The following is a 27,130-nucleotide window of genomic DNA, read 5'->3' on the forward strand; positions in this document are numbered from 1 at the left end:
TGAGAGACTCAGTTGCCGGATTCCATGTGGTTTTTCTTTACTTGGTGGTCATTAAAAATGAAATTTTTGTGTTAAATCAGTAGTTTTTGTATCTTTTAAAAGAGCTTTAAGGTGTTTGAGAGACTCAGTTGCCTGAGTCAGTTTTTTTTTTCTTTACTTGGTGGTCATTTTTTGTATATTTTAAAAGATATATACAGGGTTTGAGAGACTAAGGTTCCTAATTAAGTGTGTTTTTCAATTAATTTGTGTACATAAAAAAAGAAATTTTTTTGTTAAATAAGTAGTTTTTGTATCTTTTAAAAGAGCTTTAAGGTGTTTGAGAGACTCAGTTGCCTTATTCCGTTTGGTTTTTATTGACTTGGTGTTCATTTTTATAATATTTTTAAATAACATAAATGAGTTTTTTAGACTAATTAGACTAATTACTTGTGTTTTTCATGTACTTTGTGGTCATTAAAATAGAAATTTTGGTGTTAAATCAGTAGTTTTTGTATCTTTTAAAAGAGCTTTAAGGGGTTTGAGAGACTCAGTTGCCTGATTCCGTGTGGTTTTTCTTTACTTGGTGGTCATTTGCTGTATCTTTTAAAAGAGCTTTACAGGGTTTGAGAGACTCAGCTGCCTAATTCCGTGTGATTTTTCTTTACTTGATGGTCATTAAAAACGAAATTTTTGTGTTAAATAAGTAGTTTTTGTATCTTTTAAAAGAGCTTTAAGGGGTTTGAGAGACTCAGTTGCCTGATTCCGTGTGGTCTTTCTTTACTTGGTGGTCATTAAAAACTAAATTTTTGTGTTAAATAAGTAGTTTTTGTATCTTTTAAAAGAGCTTTACGGGGATTGAGAGACTCAGTTTTACCTTGTCACAGTTACATTTTCTTGATTTTTCAAAGTTCATTTTGAATTTCTTTCGTTGAAATGCAAGAGTTGGAATATTTCAGTAGTGTTTTGTTGTGGTTTACCTTGTCACAGTTACATTTTCTTGATTTTTCAAAGTTCATTTTGAATTTCTTTCGCTGAAATGCAAGAGTTGGAATATTTCAGTAGTGTTTGGTTGTGGTTTACCTTGTCACAGTTACATTTTCTTGATTTTTCAAAGTTCATTTTGAATTTCTTTCGTTGAAATGCAAGAGTAGGAATATTTCAGTAGTGTTTGGTTGTGGTTTACCTTGTCACAGTTACATTATCTTGATTGATCAAATATCATATTGAATATAAATAGATGAAATGAAAGAGTTGGAATATATAAGTAGAGTTTGGTTGTGGTTTACCTTGTCACAGTTACATTTTCTTGATTTTTCAAAGTTCATTTTGAATTTCTTTCGTTGAAATGCAAGAGTTGGAATATTTCAGTAGTGTTTGGTTGTGGTTTACCTTGTCACAGTTACATTTTCTTGATTTTTCAAAGTTCATTTTGAATTTCTTTCGTTGAAATGCAAGAGTTGGAATATTTCAGTAGTTTTCGGTTGTGGTTTACCTCGTCACAGTTACATCTTCTTTAATTTTGTAAGTTAATTGTTATTATCTTACTCATAATTTATTTATTTTTTCTCGGACTTTTTTTTTTGTTTGTTTATTACCGATACGCTTTTAAATATTATGTTTTTTTATATTTTCTTATTTAATTTAATTAGTTGAAATGCAAGAGTTGGAATATTTCAGTAGTGTTTGGTTGTGGTTTACCTTGTCACAGTTACATTTTCTTGATTTTTCAAAGTTCATTTTGAATTTCTTTCGTTGAAATGCAAGAGTTGGAATATTTCAGTAGTGTTTGGTTGTGGTTTACCTTGTCACAGTTACATTTTCTTGATTTTTCAAAGTTCATTTTGAATTTCTTTCGTTGGAATGCAAGAGTTGGAATATTTCAGTAGTGTTTGGTTGTGGTTTACCTTGTCACAATTACATTTTCTTGATTTTTCAAAGTTCATTTTGAATTTCTTTCGTTGAAATGCAAGAGTTGGAATATTTCAGTAGTGTTTGGTTGTGGTTTACCTTGTCACAGTTACATTTTCTTGATTTTTCAAAGTTCATTTTGAATTTATTTCGTTGAAATGCAAGAGTTGGAATATTTCAGTAGTGTTTGGTTGTGGTTTACCTTGTCACAGTTACATTTTCTTGATTTTTCAAAGTTCATTTTGAATTTCATTCATTTCACTTCAAGTGGGTTTTGCGGTGTGGAGTTATTTGTAGGTTATTACCTTGTCAACTGTAAATTTTCTTTCTTCTACATTCTTCATTGTGAATTTATTTGATTGAAATGCAAGAGTTAGAATATTTAACCAGTGTTTGATTGTGATTTACCTTATCACAACTACATTTTCTTGATTTTTCTAAGTTCATTTTGATTTTCTTTCGTTGAAATGCAAGAATTGTAATATTTCAGTAGTGTTTGGTTGTGGTTTACCTTGTCACAGTTACATTTTCTTGATTTTTCAAAGTTCATTTTGAATTTCTTTCGTTGAAATGCAAGAGTTGGAATATTTCAGTAGTGTTTGGTTGTGGTTTACCTTGTCACAGTTACATTTTCTTGATTTTTCAAAGTTCATTTTGAATTTCTTTCGTTGAAAAGCAAAAGTTGTAATATTTCAGTAGTGTTTTGTCGTGGTTTAACTTGTCACAGTTACATTTTCTTGATTTTTCAAAGTTAATTTTAATATAAGTCCTTTAAAATAAATAGTTGGAATATTTCAGTAGTGTTTGGTAGTGGTTTACCTTGTCGAAGTTACATTTTCTTGATTTTTCAAAGTTCATTTTGAATTTTTTTCATTGAAATGCAAGAGTTGGAATATTTCAGTAGTGTTTGGTTGTGGTTTACCTTGTCACAGTTACATTTTCTTGATTTTTCATAGTTCATTTTGAATTTATTTCGTTGAAATGCAAGAGTTGGAATATTTCAGTAGTGTATGGTTGTGGTTTACCGTGTCACAGTTACATTTTCTTGATTTTTCAAAGTTCATTTTGAATTTCTTTCATTGAAATGCAAGCGTTGGAATATTTCAGTAGTGTTTGGTTGTGGTTTACCTTGTCACAGTTACATTTTCTTGATTTTTCAAAGTTCATTTTGAATTTCTTTCGTTGAAATGTAAGAGTTGGAATATTTCAGTAGTGTTTGGTTGTGGTTTACCTTGTCAAAGTTATATTTTCTTGATTTTTCAAAGTTCATTTTGAATTTCTTTCGCTGAAATGCAAGAGTTGGAATATTTCAGTGTCACAGTTACATTTTCTTGATTTTTCAAAGTTCATTTTGAATTTCTTTCGTTGAAATGCAAGAGTTGGAATATTTCAGTAGTGTTTGGTTGTGGTTTACCTTGTCACAGTTACATTTTCTTGATTTTTCAAAGTTCATTTTGAATTTCTTTCGTTGAAATGCAAGAGTTGGAATATTTCAGTAGTGTTTGGTTATGGTTTACCTTGTCACAGTTACATTTTCTTGATTTTTCAAAGTTCATTTTGAATTTCTTTCGTTGAAATGCAAGAGTTGGAATATTTCAGTAGTGTTTGGTTGTGGTTTACCTTGTCACAGTTACATTTTCTTGATTTTTCAAAGTTCATTTTGAATTTCTTTCATTGAAATGCAAGAGTTGGAATATTTCAGTAGTGTTTGGTTGTGGTTTACCTTGTCACAGTTACATTTTCTTGATTTTTCAAAGTTCATTTTGAATTTCTTTCGTTGAAATGCAAGAGTTGGAATATTTCAGTAGTGTTTGGTTGTGGTTTACCTTGTCACAGTTACATTTTCTTGATTTTTCAAAGTTCATTTTGAATTTCTTTCGTTGAAATGCAAGAGTTGGAATATTTCAGTAGTGTTTGGTTGTGGTTTACCTTGTCACAGTTACATTTTCTTGATTTTTCAAAGTTCATTTTGAATTTCTTTCGTTGAAATGCAAGAGTTGGAATATTTCAGTAGTGTTTGGTTGTGGTTTACCTTGTCACAGTTACATTTTCTTGATTTTTCAAAGTTCATTTTGAATTTCTTTCGCTGAAATGCAAGAGTTGGAATATTTCGGAAGTGTATGGTTGTGGTTTACCTTGACACAGTTACATTTTCTTGATTTTTCAAAGTTCATTTTTAATTTCAATAGCTGTAATGATAGAGTTGGACTATTTCAGTCGTGTTTGATTGTGGTTTACCTTTTAACCTTTAGATTTTCTTGTTTTTTAAATGTTCTTCTTTAATATGTTTCTATTTATTTCTAGAGATGGTATATTTAATTCGTGTTTGGTTCTGGTTTTTCTTGTCACAGTTAAATATTCTTTATTTTTAAAATTTCATTTTTAATTTATTTAGTTGAATTGCAAGAGTTGGAATATTTCAGTAGTGTTTGCTTGTGGTTTACCCTGTCACTGTTACATTTTCTTGATTTTTCAAAGTTCATTTTGAATCATTCAAGAAACGTGATTAAACACGTTTTTAAACTACATGCTATTTGCCTGCCTTTCCTTGGCACCTTTCCAAACGAACGGGGATTCCCCGCTGGTTCCTACACATTGCAAAAAAGTGAGCAGTACGAAAACTCCACGTTTTCAACCAGACTGGTTTTTTAGACAACACCCCCACCGAGATGACACACACACATAGAGACGAGACACGCACAGACATGACACTCAAACCGAGTCATAGTGAGAGAGATATCCAAAAAGTTGGGTTGATCTAGGTTCACTTAGAGTGGCGCGCCACTCTAAGTGAACCTAGATCAACCCAACTTTTGGATATCTCTCTCACTATGACTCTGTTTGTGTGTCGTGTCTGTGCGTGTCTCGTCTCTATGTGTGTGTGTCATCTCTGTGGGTGTGTTGTCTAAAAACCAGTCTGGTTGAAAACGTGGAGTTTTCGTACTGCTCACTTTTTGCAATGTGTAGGAACCAGCGGGGAATCCCCGCTCGTTTGGAAAGGTGCCAAGGAAAGGCATGCAAATAGCATGTAGTTTAAAAACGTGTTTAATCACGTTTCTTGAATGATTCAAAATGAACTTTGAAATATCAAGAACATGTAACTGTGAAAGGTTTAACCACAAGAAAACACTTATTAATTATAAAAACTATTTAAATTCATGGAAAGAAATTCAAAATGAACTTTGAAAAATCAAGAAAGTGTAACTGTGACAAGGTAAACCACAACCAAACACTAATGAAATATTCCAACTCTTGCATTTCAACGAAAGAAATTCAAAATGAACTTTGAAAAATCAAGAAAATGTAACTGTGACAAGGTAAACCACAACCAAACACTACTGAAATATTCCAACTCTTGCATTTCAACGAAAGAAATTCAAAATGAACTTTGAAAAATCAAGAAAATGTAACTGTGACAAGGTAAACCACAACCAAACACTACTGAAATATTCCAACTCTTGCATTTCAACGAAAGAAATTCAAAATGAACTTTGAAAAATCAAGAAAATGTAACTGTGACAAGGTAAACCACAACCAAACACTACTGAAATATTCCAACTCTTGCATTTCAACGAAAGAAATTCAAAATGAACTTTGAAAAATCAAGAAAATGTAACTGTGACAAGGTAAACCATAACCAAACACTACTGAAATATTCCAACTCTTGCATTTGAACGAAATAAATTCAAAATTAAATATGAAAAATAAAGACACTTTAACTTATATAATGTAAAAAACAACCAAAAACTAATTACCAATTCAACATATAGAATTTAAAGGAAAGAAATTAAAAATGAATTTTGAAAAATCAAGAAAATTTAACTGTGACAAGGTAAACCACAACCAAACACTACTGAAATATTCCAACTCTTGCATGTCAAAGAAAGAAATTCAAAATTAAAATTGAAATATCAATATTATTTTTTTTTTAATTGGTTAAAAACAACAAATCTCTACTTATATATTACAACTATTGCATTTAAAGGAAAAAAATTCTAAAAGAACTTTTAAAAATCAAGAAAATGTAGCTGTGACAAGGTAAACCGCAACCAAACACTATTGAAATATTCCAACTCTTGCATTTCAACGAAAGAAATTCAAAATGAACTTTGAAAAATCAAGCAAATGAAACTGTGACAAGGTAAACCACAACCAAACACTACTGAAATATTCCAACTCTTGCATGTCAACGAAAGAAATTCAAAATGAGCTTTGAAAAATCAAGAAAATGTAACTGTGACACTGAAATATTCCAACTCTTGCATTTCAGCGAAAGAAATTCAAAATGAACTTTGAAAAATCAAGAAAATGTAACTGTGACAAGGTAAACCACAACCAAACACTACTGAAATATTCCAACTCTTACATTTCAACCAAAGAAATTCAAAATGAGCTTTGAAAAATCAAGAAAATGTAACTGTGACAAGGTAAACCACAACCAAACACTACTGAAATATTCCAACTCTTGCATTTGAACGAAAGAAATTCAAAATGAACTTTGAAAAATCAAGAAAATGTAACTTTGACAAGGTAAACCACAACCATACACTACTTATATATTCCAACTCTTTAATTTAATATAAATAAATTCATAATTTACTATGAAAAATAAATAAAATGTAACTGTGACACGGTAAACCACGACCAAACACTACTTAAATATTCCAACTCTTGCATTTCAATGAAAGAAATTCAAAATGAACTTTGAAAAATCAAGAAAATGTAACTTTGACACGGTAAACCACAACCAAACACTACTGAAATATTCCAACTCTTGCATTTCAACAAAAGAAATTCAAATGAACTTTGAAAAATCAAGAAAATTTAACTGTGACAAGGGAAACCACAACAAAACACTACATAAAAAATCCAACACTATCAATAAAACTACAGAAAAAGAAAAAGAAAAATGAAAAAAAATGAAATAGAATAAGTGACAAGGACAAAAACGCAAACAAGTAAAAGACAAAAACAAAAAAATGAAATAAATCTCAAGAAAATAACATATAAAAAAGAAAAATCATGAAAATGAAAATTATTAAATTTAAACAACAAAAAAACACTACTTAAATATTACAAATCTTGCATTTCAAAGAAAGAAATTAAATATTAAATTTTAAAAATCAAGAAAATGTAATTGTGACAAGTTAAACCACAACCAAACACTACTGAAATATTCCAACTCTTGCATTTCAACGAAAGAAATTCAAAATGAACTTTGACAAATCAAGAAAATGTAACTGTGACAAGGTAAACCACAACCAAACACTACTGAAATATTCCAACTCTTGCATTTCAACGAAAGAAATTCACAATGAACTTTGAAAAATCAAGAAAATGTAACTGTGACATGGTAAACCACAACCAAACACTACTGAAATATTCCAACTCTTACATTTCAACGAAAGAAATTCAAAATGAGCTTTGAAAAATCAAGAAAATGTAACTGTGACAAGGTAAACTATAACCAAACACTACTGAAATATTCCAACTATTGCATTTCAACGAAAGAAATTCAAAATGAACTTTGAAAAATCAAGGAAATGTAACTTTGACAAGGTAAACCACAACCAAACACTACTTAAATATTCCAACTTTTTCATTTAAAAGAAATAAATTCAAAATGAACTTAGTAAAATCAAGAAAATGTAACTGTTACAAGGTAAACCACAACCAAACACTGCTGAAATATTACAACTCTTGCATTTCAAGGAAAGAAATTCAAAATGAACTTCGAAAAATCAAGAAAATGTATGTGTGACATGGTAAACCACAACCAAACACTACTTAAATATTCCAACTCTTGCATTTCAATGAAAGAAATTCAAATTATAATCTAAAAATAAAGAAAATTTAATATTTTAAATGTAAAAAACAACCAAACACTAATGAAATTTTCCCACACGAGCTATAAAGCTGAAGAAAATAAAAATGAAAAATCAAATAACATCAAAGTGAAAATGTGACAAGGTAAAACACGATCAAATACTACTGAAATAGTCAAACTCTTGCATTTCAACTAAACAAATTCAAAAGCAACATTGAAAAAACAATAACATGAAAATTAGACAACGAAAAACAAAACCAAACACTACTGAAATATTCCAATTCTTGCATTTCAACGAAAGAAATTCAAAATGAACTTTGAAAAATCAAGAAAATGTAACTGTGACAAGGTAAACCACAACCAAACACTACAGAAATATTCCAATTCTTGCATTTCAACGAATGAAATTCAAAATGAACTTTGAAAAATCAAGAAAATGTAACTGTGACAAGGTAAACCACAACCAAACACTACTGAAATATTCCAACTCTTGCATTTCAACGAAATAAATTCAAAATGAACTTTGAAAAATCTAGAAAATATATGTGTTACTATTTAAAAAAAAACCAAACTCAACTGAAATAGTACAACTCTTGCATTTCAGCGAAAGAAATTCACAATGAAATTTGAAAAATCAAGAAAATGTAACTGTGACAAGGTAAACCACAACCAAACACTACTGAAATATTCCAACTCTTGCATTTCAATGAAAGAAATTCAAAATGAACTTTGAAAAATCAAGAAAATGTAACTGTGACAAGGTAAACCACAACCAAACACTACTGAAATATTCCAACTCTTGCAGTTCAGCGAAAGAAATTCAAACTGAAATTTGAAAAAACAAGAAAATTTAACTGTTACAAGGTAAAACACAAACAAACACTACTTAAATATTCCAACTCATACATTTCAACGAAAGAAATTCAAAATGAACTTTGAAAAATCAATAAAATTTAACTGTGACAAGGTAAAACTTGGTCTCTAAATCCCCGTAAAGCTATTTTAAAAGATGCAAAAACTACTTATTTAACACAAAAATTTCGTTTTTAATGACCACCAAGTAAGGAAAAACCACACGGAATCAGGCAACTGAGTCTCTCAAAACCCTTAAAGCTCTTTTAAAATATACAAAAACTACTAATTTAAAACAAAAAGTTCTTTTTTAATGACAAAAAATTAAATAAAAATCACACTTAATAAGTCATCTTAGAATCTAAACCCAAGTAAATATAAATTAAATTATTAATATAATGACCGAAACGTAAAGAAAAACCACGAGAAATCAGGCAACTGAGTATCTCAAACCCCTGAAAGCTCTTTTAAAAGATACAAAAACTACTGATTTAAAGCAAAAATTTAGTTTTTAATTACCACCAAGTAAAGGAAAACCACACGGAATTAGGCAACTGAGTCTCTCAAACTCTGTAAAGCTCTTTTAAAAGATACAACAAATGACCACAAAGTAAAGAAAAAACAAACGGAATAAGGCCACTGAGTCTCTCAAACACCTAAAAGCTCTTTTAAAAGAAACAAAAACTAATGAGTTAACACAAAAATTTCGTTTTTAATGACCACCAAGTAAAGAAAAACCACACGGAATTAGGCAACTGAGTCTCTAAAACACTTTAAATCTATTTTAAAATATAAATAATATGAACACAAAGTAAAGAAAAACCACACTGAATCAGGCAACTGAGTCTCTCAAACCCCTTAAATCTAATTTAAAAGATACAAAAACTACTTATTTAACACAAAAATTTAGTTTTTAATGACCACCAAGTAAAGAAAAACCACATGGAATCCGGCAACTGAGTGTCTCATTCCCCGTAAAGCTCTTTTAAAAGATACAAAAACTACTTATTTAACACAAAAATTTCGTTTTTAATGACCACCAAGTAAGGAAAAACCACACGGAATTAGGCAACTGAGTCTCTCAAACCCTGTAAAGCTATTTTAAAAGATACAAAAACTACTTATTTAACACAAAAATTTCGTTTTTAATGACCACCAAGTAAAGGGAAACCACACGGAATCCGGCAACTGAGTCTCTCAATCCCCGTAAAGCTCTTTTAAAAGATACAAAAACTACTTATTTAACACACAAAAATTTCGTTTTTAATTACCACGAAGTAAAGGAAAACCACACGGAATTAGGCAACTGAGTCTCTCAAACCCTGTAAAGCTCTTTTAAAAGATACAAAAACTACTGATTTAACACAAAAATTTCGTTTTTAATGACCATCAAGTAAAGAAAAATCACACGGAATTAGGCAACTGAGTCTCTCAAACCCTGTAAAGCTCTTTTAAAAGTTACAACAAATGACCACCAAGTAAAGAAAAAACCACACGGAATCAGGCAACTGAGTCTCTCAAACCCTGTAAAGCTCTTTTAAAAGATACAACATATGACCATCAAGTTTCGTTTTTAATGACCACCAAGTAAAGAAAAACCAAATGGAATCCGGCAACTGAGTCTCTCAATCCCAGTAAAGCTCTTTTAAAATATACAAAAACTACTGATTTAACACACCAAAATTTCGTTTTTAATGACCACCAAGTAAAGAAAAACCACACGGAATCCGGCAACTGAGTCTCTCAATCCCCGTAAAGCTCTTTTAAAAGATACAAACACTACTTATTTAACACAAAAATTTCGTTTTTAATGACCAGCAAGTAAAGAAAAACCACACGGAATCCGGCAACTGAGTCTCTCAATCCCCTTAAAGCTCTTTTAAAACTGTGACAAGCTAAACCATGACAAAGCACTACTCTCGTGGAACTCAATCCCCATTTAACTCAACCCCCGTGCAACTGAACCCCCTTGTAACTGAACCCCTGTATAACCGAAACCCCCATGTAACTGTACCCCCTTTAACTGAGCTCTCATGCAACTCAACCCTCCATGCAACCCATCTCCCTCAAAACACTTTTCAGTCATTTCTCGTTAAATTGACAATACGCTCCAAAACATCACTTGTGTATTATACAGTACATAATCATGGCATCTCCTCCAATTCAAAAATCCCATCACCCTTTTTTTTGCAAAGGTTAATTAAACATCTTCGATTGTAAGTGCATTAAAAAATTTTCCACTCACTAATTACCCCTTTTTTGCAAATGCTAAACAAGAAAAAAAAAATGTCTGCTTTTCAAAATCTTGTCCGTTAAATCTCGAAACAATACGCGCGGGTTTTATAATACAGGTTTAATTAATTGCGTAAATCTCTTGGCAAAGAGTGTAATGACCTGTAGAATAGAATATCTATCAGAAAAAACCTGTTTGGTACGGGGGCCTTGTAGAAATGGTACCTTCTTCTCTACTGTTACCTAGGCTGTAGACTTGTTTCAAATGGTAAGTGGGCAAGAAACATAGCTCTAATGTCAAGTAAAGGCAAAAGTTTAACTGGCATATTTTTAAAGAGTTGTATTAAGGATATAGGAGCAAAGGATATCAAGCTACAAAAGCGTATTTTTGCAAGCAGATTAGAACCTGCTATACATTATGGGGCAGAAATATGGGGACACCAAAGGGGGTGGGGGTGGGAATGGAGAGGATACAGCTACATTATTTTAAAAGATTATTAGGGTTAGATAAAAAGTTTAATAGCATTGTTATAAAGGGTGAACTGGGTCTTTTTAGCTTAAGAAATAAACGGTTAGTGCGCATGGTAATGCCCCATTAGCGGCATTGCCCCCTTGGGGCATCTAATGCCCCATTAGCGGTTAACAAAAAATGCTTGAAATGAAATGCTATTGGATAAAAGAAAATATTCTTGGCCTGCGCAAATTAAGAGTATACTAGACAATTGTGGCTATCAGGTTGGTGGAATGACGGCATTGGACCAGGGGTGGAAACAAGAATGATTGCAAAAGCTGTGGAAAAAGTGCTGGATCAAGGGATCCAGGTTTGGCAAGAAGACAAGGTTAAGTCACAATCTCTTGGAATATATAGAAAAATTGTAAAAGCATGGGGAGAAGAAATATATCTAAAATTTGGGCACCAAAATGATACTTTAAAATGGGTCTTATCAGTAAGGGGGAATTTTCTGCCGCTTAGGGGGAGAAGAAAGTGTTTATGGAGAGTTAAGGTACGGAGTGGTCCCTTCTCTTGTCCGATGCGCGGGGAGTCTGAAGATTTAGAACATTTTATGTGTTATTGTGAAGAACTGAAGATACTCAGAAGGAAAATTTTTGGGAGGGACGTCATGGATAGAAAGTGTTTAGAAAATACAATAGGAAGTAGTTGCAAAATGAATATTAGAAACTTGGGACATTTTGTGAGTGTGGGGATGAGACATAGGGAGGGTTTTCTATCGTAGTGTTATTTTCAAAAGTGTTTGAAGTTATTATTATGTTTTATATGTTTTTCTGAATTTGTATTATCCATGGCCCATGGGGCTTTTGCGAGAAATTAATTAAAAAAACTTTTTTCACAAAGCAAGTTTTTCAAAGAAAAGTAAAGAACTCCATTAAACCAAAAATAAGCAAGATTGAAACCCAAAACGAACAGAAATTACAGTAAATAACCGAGTCAAACTCAAAACGAGCAGAAATTAGCATGATTTGGAGTCAAAACCCTTATACCTTCCCAAGGCCAAAACATAATTTGCGCTTTTCATATTAATAAATCAAATAATATTAACATTTTGATTACTAAATATCAGTATATGTATATTAAACTGACAATGCACATTCATTTGTATTTTTTTTCAGTAAAGTGCAAATTATAACCTTATATGTCCCCAGGACATAACTTAAAGCCCTTGCCCTGAGGGCTGTGGGGGGGGGTTCATCCTCAAAGACCTAATTTCCAGATCTTTCAACTACGCCAAACAAAGTGGCTATCTTAAAATTTTGATTGGACGTGTTTGGGGAAAAGGTGGGCTTGAGCGGGGGGTTAGTTGCCCTCCAATCTCTTTCAACTATTAAAAAGGGCACAAGCCACTTCGATTTCCAATTGAATCAGCCCTTTTCGAAGGTTCTACGACAACTTCTTCAATACGAAGTAACCTGGTCTAAAGGAAAAATAAAAATAATACATTGTGCCATCATCGTTCTTATATGCCCCCAGGACATAACTTAAAACCCTTGTCCTGAGGGTTGTGGGGGAGTGACCTCCTCAAAAACATATTTTCTATCTGGAAATTAACTACGCTGAGCAAAATGGCTATCTAAAACTTTTGATTGGATGTGTTTCGGGAAATGGTGGGCGTGGAAGAGGTGTCAGTTGCCTTCCAATCACTATCGACAATTAAAAAGGGCACATGCCACTCCAGTTTCCAATTGAATGAGCCCTTTTCGAAGTTTCTACGACAACTTCTTCGATACGAAGTGCCCTGGTCTAAAGGAAAAAAATAATAAACAATACATTTTGCCAACATCGTTCTTATATGCCCCGAGGGCATAATTTAAAACCCTTGCCCTAAGGGTTTTGGGGAGTGACCTCCTCAAAAAGATATTTTCTATCTGGAAATCAACTACGCTGAAAAAATGCTATCTCAAAATTTTGATAGGATGTGTTTGGGAGAATGATGGGCGTGGGGGTGGGGGGGGGGGCTAGTTGGCCTTCAATCACTTTCGACTATTAAAAAGGACACTAGCCACTCCAAATTCCAGTCAAATGAGCCCTTTTTGAAGTTTGTACGACAACTCCTTCGATACGAAGTGCCCTGGTCTAAGACCAAGAAAAAACATTAATAATACATTGTGCCAACATCGTTCTTTAGTTAGGCAGTGCTATTGCGCTGCCTATGATTGCTGAAAACTTTTCTCCAGTGTACAAATAGCAGGCCAAACTATAAAGTCTTATAAAAACGAAAAGATTTAAAGTATTATTTTCTTTTTCTCTGAAAGAACTATGTCAACATAAAAACGAACAGAAATTAATTAAAAAAAAACTTTTTCCACAAAATAAGTTTTTCAAAGAAAAGTAAAGAACTCCATTAAACCAAAAATGAGCAAAAATCAAACCCAAAACGAACAGAAATTACAATAAATAACCGAGTCAAATTCAAAACGAGCAGAAATTAACATGAGTTGGGTTCAAAACCCCTATGCCTTCCCAAGGCCAGAACGTAATTTGCACTTTACTAAAAAAAAATACAAATGAATGTGCAGTGTCAGTTTAATTTAAATATACTGATATTTAGTAATTAAAATGTTAATATTATTTGATTTATTAAAGTTATAAAAGTAAGAACATTTATATTTTTTCAGTAAAGCAAATAATATTAACATATTAACATTATGGAGTTCTTTACTTTTCTTTGAAAAACTTATTTTGTGGAAAAAGTTTTTTTTAATTTATTTTTAACAACATGCAACCTTTTAAAAATCTGGACACAATTAGTAGTGTTTAATTTAGTTTCATGCCTCCTCTAGTTGACCTGAAATGGAAAACTTGATACCATTCACAAAAAAATCTGCTTAGTTTCTTTGATAGGTTTGACACTTACGCTATTTTGATTTGGTTAAATTTTAAGAGCAGAAGTAGCCGTCGACAGTTTGAACATAATACCCTCAGTTGTTCTTGGGTTATTGCTGAGATGCCTTATTGGGAATTAGCATTAACACACTGCATTTTGATTTAATCTTAAGGCAAAATTTAGTTTTTAAACATAATGGGTAAATGGGAGGGTGGGCGTGGGAGGGAGATTAGTTGTCCTCCAATCACTTTCGAGTGTCAAAAAGGACATCAGGCCTTTTTTTTCAATCGAATGAGCCCTTTTCGAAGTTCCTACGACAACTCCTTTGATATGAAGTTCCCAGGTCTAAACAAAAAAAAAAGAAGAAATAATACAATGTGCCCACATCGATCTTTACTATAAAAATGTCAAGCCTTCCAATCACTTTCGACTTTTAAAAAGGGCATTAGGACTTTCGATTTCTAATCGAATGAGCCCTTTTTGAGTTTATACGACAACGCTTTCTATAAACACCTTATATGCCCCCAGGGTATAAATTACAACCCTTGCCCTAATGGCTGTGAGGGGGGTTGTCATCCTCAAAGACCTAATTTCCAGGACTTTCAACTAAGTTAAACAAAATGGCTATCTTAAAATTTTGATTTGATGTGTTTGGGGAAATGGCGGGCGTGGGAGGGGCATTAGTTGCGCTCTGATCACTTTCAACTATTAAAAAGGCACTAGCCCTTTCAATTTCCAATCAAATGAGCCCTTTTGAAGATTCTACGACAGTACTTTCAATAAAAACCTTATACGCCCCCAGGGCATAACTTACAACCCGTGCCCTGAGGGCTGGGGGGATTGTCATCCTCAAAGTCCTAATTTCCAGAACGTTTTATTACGTTGAACAAAATGGATATTTGAAAATTTTGATTGGACGTTTTGATAGATACCCTCCAATCACTTTTGACTATTAAAAAGGGAACTAGCCCTCCCAATTTCCAATTGAATGAGCCCCTTTTGAAGTTTTTACGATAACGCTATCTATAAAACCTTATATGCCCACAGGGAAGGACTTACAGGCTTTGCCCTGGGGACTCTTGGGGGTTTGTGATTCTCAAATACACAATTTCTAGAACTTCCAACTTCGCTGGACAAAATGACTTTATCAAAACTTTGATTGAGTGTGTTTAGGAAAATGGTGGGCGTGAGAGGAGGGTTAATTACTCGCTACTCACTTTGGACTATTAAAAACGGTACCAGCCCTTTCAATTTCCAATCAAATGAGGCCTTTTTGAAGTTTCTACAACAACTTTCTATATAAACCTTATATTCCGCCAGGGCATAACTTACGACTGAGGGCTCTGAGGGGGTTTTCATCCTTAAAGACCTAATTTCCAGAACTTTCAACTACGTTGAACAAAATGGCTATCTTAAAATTTTGATTGGATGTGTTTGGGGAAAAGGCTGGCGTGAGAGGGGGGTTAGTTGCCCTCCAATCACTTTCGACTATTAAAAATGTTACTATCCCTTTGAATTTGCAATCGAATGAGCCTTTTTTTGAAGTTTCTATGACAATGCTTTCTATAAAAATCTTATATGCCCCAGGGCATAATTTACAACCCTCGCCCTGAAGGTTGTGGGGGGATTTTCCTCCCCAAAAACATAATTTCTATGTGGAAATCAACTACGTTGAACAAAATGGTTATCTCAAAATTTCAATTGGATGTGTTTTGGGAAATGATGGACGTGGAAGGGGTGTTAGTTGCCTTCCAATCACTATTGACTATTATAAAGGGCACTAGCAATTCCAATTTCCAATCGAATGAGCCCTTTTTGAAGTTTCTACGACAACTCCTTCGATACGAAAAGCCCTGGTATGGAAGAAAAATAAATAATACATTTTGCCAACATTGTTCTTTACTTAGGCAGCGCTATTGCGCTGCCTATGATATATCTATCTATCTATCTATGAGGCATGAAAATGAAGCGCAAGGGAGATCTATGGCTAGATGACATTTGACAACCAGTATCACAACAAATGCATCGAATTGTAAATGGAATATACGGCTATAACAGAAGCAACAGTGAAAATGACAACGAGTTCCTTTCGAGTTCAGCTCCCTGTTGGCTTTATTTAATTATTTGTGTTGTTTATATTTGTATGAAATACAATTTATTTATCTATCCAGAAGAAAACAAATCTTGTAAAATAGATAATTCTTTGATGCATTAAGAGGAAGGAGGAATATAATTCACGCCAGGCTTTCTTAATTTGATTGTTATTGCTTATTTGAAGCCTCATCACTTAAACAAAAGAATAACGAATATATATCTACTCTCTTTAAACTACTCCCTTTAAACGAGCAACTGTGTATTTCTAATCTAATTGATTCTCTTGAAATATGCTAATAAATATGACGTCACTCATATGATTTTTCTTGTCAATCATTTATTTTTTGTGTAGTTTTCCCTTTATTATAGAGACTTGAAAGATACAACCACAACTGAGGCCAGTATGACGTATGTATCCTTTTTGAATGTGTTCATAGTATGACGTCATTCATTTGAATTTTTTCTCCTAAATTAAGGCTCTTAACGAATTTTCTCGAACTTCTGACCTATATGGATCGTGTTTTAGGACGAAAAATCTCAGGATACTAATTTTCCGAAAAAATATGGAGCTGTTTTCGAGAAAAAAAATACACAAATACACAGATGCATAGACAATTATTGCTAAATTAAAGCGATCTAATTTAAAACTACGTGCAACAAACAAAGTTCATTAGGAATTGAAAGTGGAAAATTTATTTAGCTCATAAACTTTGGTACAACTTTTTTCAAACCAAGATACGGTTATCCCCAGATATCCCAGCTTTCGTAGTTAATATTCTTATGGTACTTTCCTTACAGAGCGTCATTACCATATCAGCATGAAATTAACGAGACCCGATGACGCAGAAGAATGGGTATATGGAAAGCTCAAAATATCAATTTTTGGAACATACAACCAAATCAGAGACATTAACCTTACCCCTGGGTAAATATTTCATTATCTCTGCTTCTAAAAGGGTGGATTTTTTCTTAATGCCAGATAGAGAGAGAGGGAGAGAGAGAGAGGGAGAGAGAGAGAGAGAAAGAGAGAGAGAAAGAGTTTGCATCTTTTTATGACAAAGAAAGAAAAACCAAAGAAAAAAATATTCCCCTTTTGTCAGTGGAAAATATGCCCTCAGCAGGAACCAATCTGAAGTTTTATATTACAAGATAGGCAGAAGGAGGATGATATTTTTGAATACACTAAAACGTTTGAATACCCTCATTAGAACTTCTGACAGTTACTATTTTATGGGTATTTTTAGTATTTATGAGTTTTATCTCTTGACCCTTCTCTCATCTCCCACTCCCTTCCAGCGAATAAAAATCTCCTTTTTGGAGATGTTTTCACCATGAGATAAATTGTAAATTGATAAGCATGTTTTGGCATCAGGAGGGGTAAGGGGGTATCTTTCTGAAAGAAAATCTAATATTTGAAAAGCGGTTTGGCAACTCACGGTTATTAATTTGAAATATTAAGGACCTTATTAAACTTCTAATAATCGAAGAACCTGATGAAATTAAAATACAATTAAAATCGGTATCTTCGCAGTTTTAAGCCACTATATGAGAATCAAACCCCATATCCTTATGTTGGAACAATAACTTTGTCAGTGATGATCTTATTGAGGCTTTCTTCTAAGAGACCTAAAAGAAAAGATTAATATTAGAAATAAATGTTTCTTCATGAAAACGCAATGCCAAAGTTTGAAACTGAATGTAATTGCACTGCTAAAATGAAGAAAGAGCATATATATATATATATATATATATATATATATATATATATATATATATATATATATATATATATATATATATATATATATATATATATATATATATATATATATATATATATATATATATATATATATATATATATATATATATATATATATATATATATATATATATATATATATATATATATATATATATATATATATATATATATATATATATATATATATATATATATAATATATATATATATATATATATATATATATATATATATATATATATATATATATATATATATGTACAGCATTGCCCATCATAAATGTAAAATACAACACTGAGGGAGTAATAAAGAAACAAATAAATTCTGACAAATACGAACAAAACCAAAACAAAGAAGAGCTGACAAGAAAAAAACAAATCAAATAAAGGCAGTCGTATGTAAGAACAAATGCATTATCAACGAAGGACAATTTCAGAGGTGCTTTCACCGATAATCTGCCTCCAATATATCTCATTTCTTTTCAGCACCGCGGGCACTGGACTAGCAACTCCATACCGCGAGGATAGGGAGCTGTTGTTAGTCCAGAGAGGCAGTCGTAGCAAATGTTTTGCATACTTGTAGAAACACCTCCGTATATCCTTAATATCTGAAGCAGTAAGAAGAAACCAAAATGGGGCAAGTGTGAGCAGATGCGGAACAGCAAATGCATTGTAAACGCTAGCTAAAATACGACGGTTAAATTTAAACTTTAACGCAACTAGTAAAACCATACGCACTTCTAGATTTTCTGGCAATAAAAAAAATCTTTCAGAAGTGGACGCGTGGCGCTAAGGTTTGACCCAATCGGTACACCAAGATACGTCAGTGTATCTTGTGCTTTAATAGCATGTTCACCTAACTGAACATTTTTCGGGCAATCTGAATCTGAACACCAGAATCTCTGTCTTACTCTCATTAAATCGAAGACCAATACGTTTATGCTCCCTATCGAGAATTCAAAAATTTTCCCCAATTCCAAAGGCTGTTCTACTAATATCAAGGATGTCATCCGCATTGTTAGCTAGTGAAATATCAATACCTTTAAATATACATGTGGTTTAAACATTCTATTGTGGCACAATGACAGTATTATTAAACTGGGGCGGGGAAGTTACAGCGCCCTGTCTAATACCCTTTTTTTTATTGGAATTGAAGGAGCAAGTTCCACCATACCAGGTGAGATCGTGACCTTAACTTTGGCATTTAGCTTTTTATAAATATCACGTATCGATTGGATGACAGAAATATTAACTTCACACTTATAAGCAGTTAATAAAATATGCAGATGTACACCCGTGTAGAAAGCTCTAGATACGTCTAACCCAGCAAAATATAATACCTCATTATGTTCATGAGCATTTAGAAGTAAATTAGCAATCAAATGGTGAGCATGGTCGTGGTCTACTCCTTTCGTGAAGCCGAATTGGTTGTCCGGTGCATAACAGTTATCAGATATCTCGTCAATAGTTATTAACTCAAAAACTTTGCACAAAACCGGTGGCACCGCAATTGGCATAAAAGAAGAACATTAGTCCGAGGGCTTTCCACTTCTTAATGCCGGGTTATTACTCCAGTACTGAACAAATCAGGAACTATACCTCAACAAAATACCATCTTGAAGATTAAGGACAGATGCTCAATCAGAAGAGGGACCCACATCTTAGATGCTTTGCACAGAAGCCATCAACATTACGCAAAGTTTTCTTTTGTAGCTTAGAAATGCACTCAGTAACCGCAGATCAAGTAACAATAAAACTGATCTCATCAATTGATTGACCTAAGCAACCATCAAGCTCTCTTTCATATTGATTTGACAATGATGAATCAGGCTTGGAAAACTCACTTTTCAAGTAACCATACCACTAGTAACCAGGGGTGTCCCAAGGCTCATTTTATTGGGGGGAGGAGGGACGATCTTCTTAAATTTTACCGAATCTCTACCTGATTTATGCCGAAGTTTCCGCAGAAATCAAGAATTTTTCTAAATTTCGGCACGAAATTAGGATTAGTTCTGGTTTTACTTGATAGTTCAGCTACTGATTTAGCCAGGTGTTGCCTAAGTACTTTCACGAAACGTCGCTTTGTTTTCAGACGAATTTCATTTACCAGACCTTGCCGTTGTATACCTTCCAGACACGAAAACAGAATTTCGATTTAGCAAAAGAATCAAAGAGGTCAGGGTTACCTGACCAACCATGCTTCTCAGTTCCAAGACTAACCCTGTAAAAGTACTCTTCGTATGGGTACACTAGCAGGCTTGGCAGCGCGTAGAGCGTGAATGATCTCAGCACAGTTAATTTTCAGCAAGGTTTGTTTCTCTGCAAAGGTTAATAGGTTTTTTTTGGGAAAGTAGATGAAACGGCACTTTGATCTTTTCAAAATACAAGCAACAACAGCCCGGAACGTAAAAATATATGCTTAAGCCCAGTCAGTGGTGTCATGCTATTTACTATGATTGTCTGGACTTTGATCACTCGGTGTAATAAGTTGAACAGGGAATATATTACTGATAGGCATATGGTCTGAGATTTTGAAAATGGAGATAAGCGAGGATCCGGAGTCTGGTTTTAATTCGGGGAACGCACGAAAAAGTCCAGAGAAGAGGCACTGACAGAGTTATGGATATAAATGAAACTTTGGGTTCAACAAACATAGACTGTCGGCAATGAGAAGGTGCTCTTGTATGCAGAGAACGTCGTTTGTGTCACATAGAGTTTGGATTATGGGTAATTTCGCTTAGACGCCTCCATTAATATTCCATGATGTAACGCGTAAATCAGTGTCCATTTTGGGGGATTCATAAGTTTCTATGCGACAGGACACTTGCTGCTGTAACAAAGATGGTCAGCCCGGTTGCACAGCGCACATCGTTTTTTTTACAGGGTATTTCCAGCTTTTCGAATGTCCAGTCTGCGCACAGCGCTAACAGCCAGTAAAAGCCTTACAGTGCTCGGCAATGTGTCCGTAAGCTTGGCAGTTGTAGCAGCGACGAGGGAGAGGAATGAGCTTCTCGGTGAGGATTCGCTCATACTCGATTATCACTGACGAGGAAATGGCAGCTAATAAGTCTTCTCGACTTAACTTAAATTGTAGTCTTAGCGATTAGTCCTTAGATTGATACGACGAGGTGCCAAGTATCTTTTTCCGGTCTAAGCTCAGTTATCGCCAACTTCGAGTCACCGCACAAGTTATCAATTAAAGTTTTGCGGTCCTTTAGAGTCGTTCAGCTCTTTAGGTGATTTCTTTGATATAATGAAAATAGAGGGTTTGGATGACTGTGTGGGGGCTTGAGACAAAGAAGGTAACGCGCTTTGCGGTTTTGCACTTCTACAGGACGTAACTATCAATTTTGACACATACTTCATTAACTTTACGAGTAAGCGTAGCAATTGATTCCCCTGCGACAACTGGTACTTCGTCAGGCTCGTATAGCACGGAACGTGGTAGTGGTATTTGCTGTTCATCACATTTTTCAAGAATTTTAAGCATGTCCAGAAAGTTATCTGCAGCTTTCTGTCGATCACTTGGACGATTCGTACAGTTTGCAAAATTCCACAATATTTTCTTTGCTTCCGTTAACGCATCATTGCTAAAAAAAAAGTCCACACCAGTTTTTGCAATATCGGTGTGAACATTCCCCCCAGCCTGGGCACGTTATAAAAAGTTTATACCGTGCCAAAAATGTTAGATACAAGAGAAAATTGCAAAGATCTAAATGTTGTAGGGAAATTTGTAAAGATCTAAACATTGAATCGAATAACTTCTTAAATCCTACTTTTTTATTTCTCTTATATTTTCTATTTTTGACAAAAATTAAAAGAATAGATAGGACTGCAATGGAAAGGGAGGGGCTCCAGAGTACCTTTGAATGTACCCTTTCCTTTCCATCTTCATATAAAAAATAACCAAAATTATTGTTGACCTTTACATTTTTGTGATTCAGTGCAAGAACATTTTCCTAAAAATTTTTAATATTTTTTCCTTTTTTTTACTGACTGAAGGGCTCGTTGATTAAAATAGGATTTTTATCGATATTCTTGTTTTATTCTGCACTGAGGGCGGTCAAGCGGAGGTCTTCAAAGCGGAGCGGCCCAGCGCCAGTGCATTTATGTCTTCCCATGGGCGGTTAGCTATGGATCATGTTTAACTAGGTCGTTTTTGTAATAAGTTAATCTAATCTAAAATCTAATCTAATCTGCGAGTTTAATTAATATTCAATTAAAAATGGACTGTGTCGAGAAGTTGAAAAGTATTTGCATGATTTGGGGAAAAGAGAGCAATACATCCAATTTGGCAGCAATACAATTTTAATACCTTTTCATCCACTTTTAGACCAAAATAAGAGAAGAACACGAGTTGCTGAAATGACCTAAACACAGCCTTAATTTATGTAAAAACCTTAAGTATGAACCAAAGAGAAAAAGATTTACCAAACTATGTAAATTATACATTTAGAATATACATAATTTTCAATTATGTAAAAGAAATATATTCAGTAGGCAACTTATAAGCAGCTTTTTTTACTTATCATCTCTAGCTATAAGTCATAACATCGCGACCCCAGTGGAATTGCAGTTGGTCAGAAAAGACAACGCTTTATTCATTAACTAATATAGGCAAAGAAAAAGCATATACAAGTCACTAAATAATGACAAAAATAGATTCTACTGGTAAAACAAATATATAGGATCAAATTGCTTTCACGGTTGCCCAGGGTCGTATCCATGTTTTTGTTTCGTGGGGTAGGGGTTTACAAAAAAGCTCGGGAAAACGCATCAAAAGTGTGTTTATATTCATTTTTGTTGCGTTTTTACGAGTCGGGCAAACATTTCGGGGAAGGGGGGCTTAAAACCCCTATTCCCTGGATATGGCCTTACGGTTGCCTTCTTAGGGATAACTTAGTAAGGAACAAACTCTAGCTCATAGTAATCGGAAATTAAAACGCGTTTTTAAAAAAAAAAAAAATGTCAAGTTCGGAAGGATCACCATTTGAGCCTGATTCAGGAAAGGTAACACTTTTTTGATTACTCTTGATGAACAAGGGTCGTTACGAAACCGGTTTATGGGATTTTCCAAAAAAAAAAAAAAAATCCTGAAACCCCACAAAAATACTGTCGGATCGGAATGAAAACTGCAACATTTGGATCTCAAATAGGAGTATTGCAGTCCCCATCTTGACCAACAAGGAAAATAACTATGTCACATGGGAGGCAGTGACATGTTTCCCTTTCTTATTCTTTCCATTTTTTTTTTCACTGCTAGGGGGTGCTGAAATACCCTAAAGAGATTTTTAAGGCCCATTCAAAGTAAATTGCTATATCTGCGTGCTTTTTGTACCTACCGAAACATCCAATTCAAAATAAATTCCAATTTTTTTCAAAACTGCATCTTCATATAAAGGATGATGAAAATATTACGTGTAACATACGTATTATGTCATATATGTGAGTTATTTTAAAGCAGTTTGGGTAAAAGTGTTGACAATGAGGTTAATTCTTTACTAGGACCTACTAAAAAAACCGAATGCTTTTAATAGTAAACTAAAAAGGAAAGGAATTATGAGGCCTAAGCAGGGTTGAGGCATCAATAAAACCCGTGGACACACATTGCAGAGCCGGCTAACTTATCTCTTTCTCTGCTAAAGCTTCTTTCTAAAATTAGATGCTCATTTAATATAAAAGAGACGAGATACAGATTACTTCACTTTTGACCTACTTTAAGGGGGAATTGCAATACTTAAAGGGTTGAGAAACCATGTCTTAAGGGTTTTCAGTGAAAAACTCGATTGAAACGGTAGTTTAAATAACATATTTTCCTTGCGTAAATTCGACTGTGTCCTATTGGTTTAAAAAAAGTTTCCTAACTTCATTTTGATATTTTTTTTTTCAGCGGAAGTGAAAAATTTTATCATACTGATACTCGGACGTTTTTGGTAACTTCCACGATTGATGTTGGTAAAATTCAAAGAGTTGAGGTTTACTGGAATTATGACGCCGACTTTTTTAAACCTGGAACTATTTGTACGCTTTTTTGCAACAAGGAGCTTTTTATAGAAAGTGTCACTGTTTCCGAGCTTGATTATTATCCTGAAAGGTAAGTTTCTGGGCTAAAATAATGTTTTCGATGGTTAATTATCTGCCGGAAACCCATGGTTCTACCAAAGATGTTTTTTAGCTCGATTATTGTCCAAATCGGTGAACTTTTACAAAAGAACGTTTCTAGGGTCAATAGTCACCCTTCAAACGTATGGTCCTGCAAAAAAAGACCTAAATGTTAAATTACTGCCAGAAAAAAAGTTTAACAGCTTGATTATTATTCTGAAACGTTTTCTCTGCGAGGAAAAATTTTCCAAGGTCAAACGTGTAGTCCTGTAAAACAGTAGGTTAGGACCTAAATTCATTGGTAAATTGCTGCGTTAAAACTATAACCGTTCAGATAGAAACAAAAACATAACATAAAACTGCTTTTAAACCCCAACTAATTATAGGCTCTTTACTGAATACTGGAAGAAATGCAATTCCAAAAAATGTACAAAGTGAGTAATAGAAAATACTTAATTCTTAAGACAATTTTATACGGGAAGAATCAACCAAAATTTAGAATTTTGGCCGCAGAGAAACGGCGGTGATCGCATTTTGTAGCCTAAGCTGAAACTAAGAAACATGCAAAATTTCACCCCCCTCCGAATTTATCTTCATGGGGGAAAGTGGGCCGGTATTTTCGACCCTCCCGCCACAGCCCCCCTTTAACGTTGCACGATTTGGCTGAAATTTCGAGGATGATCTTTCCTAGAGCCTGGGAGCTTATCTTCAGAATTTCAGATCAATCCAATCACTCCTTCCCTGTTTCCCAAAAACCAAATATAGCCACTTAAGGTTCATCAATTTTTTTTTGTTAGCCACGCCTACAGGCCACAGTTGGCAATGGATCCGGGTGAATGAGGACTCATTCGAAGCGGAATTCGACCTGTTAGGGCCTTTTGATATTTTCAGACCGAAAAAAATTATCCCCCGAATTTATATTTACGAAAAACCTCTTTTTTTCCCATAAGAGCCCATGTTAGACGAATGCCGCCAAGAGCTTGCATCGACATTCGTCTCGGAACTACGTCATTCGCTGATGAATGTCAAGAGATTTTAATTACGTAAGTCCATACGTAAAACCATACGTCTCGTCTGATGAAAATTAAAAAAGGTTTTAATAGTGTAAAAATAAAGCATTTTAGGATTGTTGCTTAATTTTTGTTCATTTAATTCGGCAGCACTTCTGTACAATGAGATCAGTCCAATGACTGTAGGGGGGGGGTTTGGGGGGCGGCAGCCCCCCATCTTTAACTCCTGACACGATCAGCTAACAGTTAGTCAAGCAATAATAAGTAATAAACTGTACAAAAAGGTGCAGAAATTATTTGAAAAAAATATGTTTCCTAAAGAGTTAAAGAGACTGAGCTAGACTATTGAACCTTAAAACGTACAGGGATTAGGAGGTACAGTTGGGGGGGGGGGGGGCTGCCACCCCCAAACCCCCCCCGTTTGCAGCCACTTTTTTTAAGATTTTTTAATTACTGTATCCGGCAATCAGTTGGTCGCACCAAGTTCATCACATTATAGCTTGTTATCGGTTAGGAAAAAATCTCCTGTAAAAAATCCAGCAAATAGGCTCAGTACTGTTTCTAATCAAAGAGATGCAATAAGATGTTCTTACGGTAAAAAATTCAATCAGACTTCGTTCGTGTTGCAAAGCATTTCTTTGCAAGGGAAAAAGCAGGGATTGAGGGGGGTGGTAGACTCCCAAAATAAAAACCTTAACAAAAGAGGCTGCAAAAGCAGGGGGTTTGGGGGCGGCAGCCCCCCCCCCCCCAACTGTACCTCCTAATCCCTGTACGTTTTAACTCTTTAACCTCTTAAAACCTCTTTAACTCTTTAGAAAACGTATTTTTTTTCAAATAGCATAAGAATGCATAGATGGTTCAGACATCCAACGCACGTATCCAAAAAAAAAAAAACAATCTGAGCTCAATTGTCGTTCTCCTAGACAATTTAAAAAAAAATGGTCCCAGCTCGATTGTGATCTTAAAAGGTATACCCCGTCCCAAAAAAGAACTTCTGAAACCAATTATGGTCCCTGGAGTGTATGTTTCAACAAAAAAATTATTTATATATAAAAAAGAATGCTTTATAACATGAATGGTATTTTACTCAAAAACGAAAAATATGGCTCTGAATTTAATTATTATCCTGAGAGTTATTTTTTGCGAAAAACTGATTGCGTTCGATTATTATCATAAAACGTGCGTTTCCAAATAAAAAGAAAAAAAAACTGTTTCTGAGCTTGATTCTCTATTTATTATTTATAATGCAAATATTCAGGTTTGGGGAGTCGATTCTAAGAGACGGATTACAGAAAATGAAAAAGCTTCCAGCCAATCAAAATATTTACAGTACAAAACTAATTCTGACTGTAAGGCCAATTCAACGAAAAACTGAAACAAGCTAGAAAAGTATATTTGAAATGTTTATGCTAGTACTTCAAAACTGCAATCAAACAGTTCGCAGTAGCTAAATGTAAGTAAAGAGTGACGAGGCTCAATAGTAACCGAAACTCTAAAAAACGGAATTTTGATATCAATAGATATATCAAAAGAATTAGATTATTATGCTGATTCTAAATATAAATATCCAGGGGTGATCATTCAAAACAATGATCCTAAGACATCAGGAGTGGGGTAATTCGAATGGAGATTGAAAGTTCAAGTACCCTTTTTAGGTGACCAAAAAAGATTGGAGGGGGACTAGCCCCTCTCCTATGCCCCTTTTCCCCAAAATTGTCTGATTGAAATTTTGAGGAAAGTATTTTGTTCACCATAGTTAAAAGATCCAAAAATCATGCTTTTGGAGATAACCTGCCCCCCTCAGTCCGTGAGGATAGGTATTTAAGTTACAAAATTCGCCCATTGTTTACGTATACTATTTGTTATTGGGGAGTATACAGACATTTTTCGGGGAGAGGGGAATATTATGCTCGAGGTGGGTTATCATCGGGCTAATTTTCTGTGGGGATAGAAATTTCCGGGGGTAAACTTTCCAGGGGACATTTTACACTGAGGGAATTTGACAGAAATTCAATACGAAA

At 34.0% G+C, this 27,130-nt stretch overlaps 1 protein-coding gene across 1 annotated transcript in view; it reads left to right on the top strand.

Annotated features, from left to right (window-relative positions):
- Window positions 1-27,130, top strand: part of LOC148944796 (pancreatic lipase-related protein 2-like) — a 147,053-nt gene that overhangs the window by 95,386 nt on the left and 24,537 nt on the right. Inside the window, exons 9-10 of the mRNA XM_089100809.1 lie at window positions 17,032-17,158; window positions 23,888-24,091. Of these exons, the coding sequence (XP_088956935.1) occupies window positions 17,032-17,158; window positions 23,888-24,091 (331 nt within the window). The remainder of the gene's footprint in view (window positions 1-17,031; window positions 17,159-23,887; window positions 24,092-27,130) is intronic.

The sequence above is a fragment of the Artemia sp. Qi Xiang Cuo genome, chromosome 14 (assembly GCF_049724085.1).
Source record: "Artemia sp. Qi Xiang Cuo chromosome 14, ASM4972408v1, whole genome shotgun sequence".
Classification (NCBI taxonomy): Eukaryota; Metazoa; Arthropoda; class Branchiopoda; order Anostraca; family Artemiidae; genus Artemia; species Artemia sp. Qi Xiang Cuo.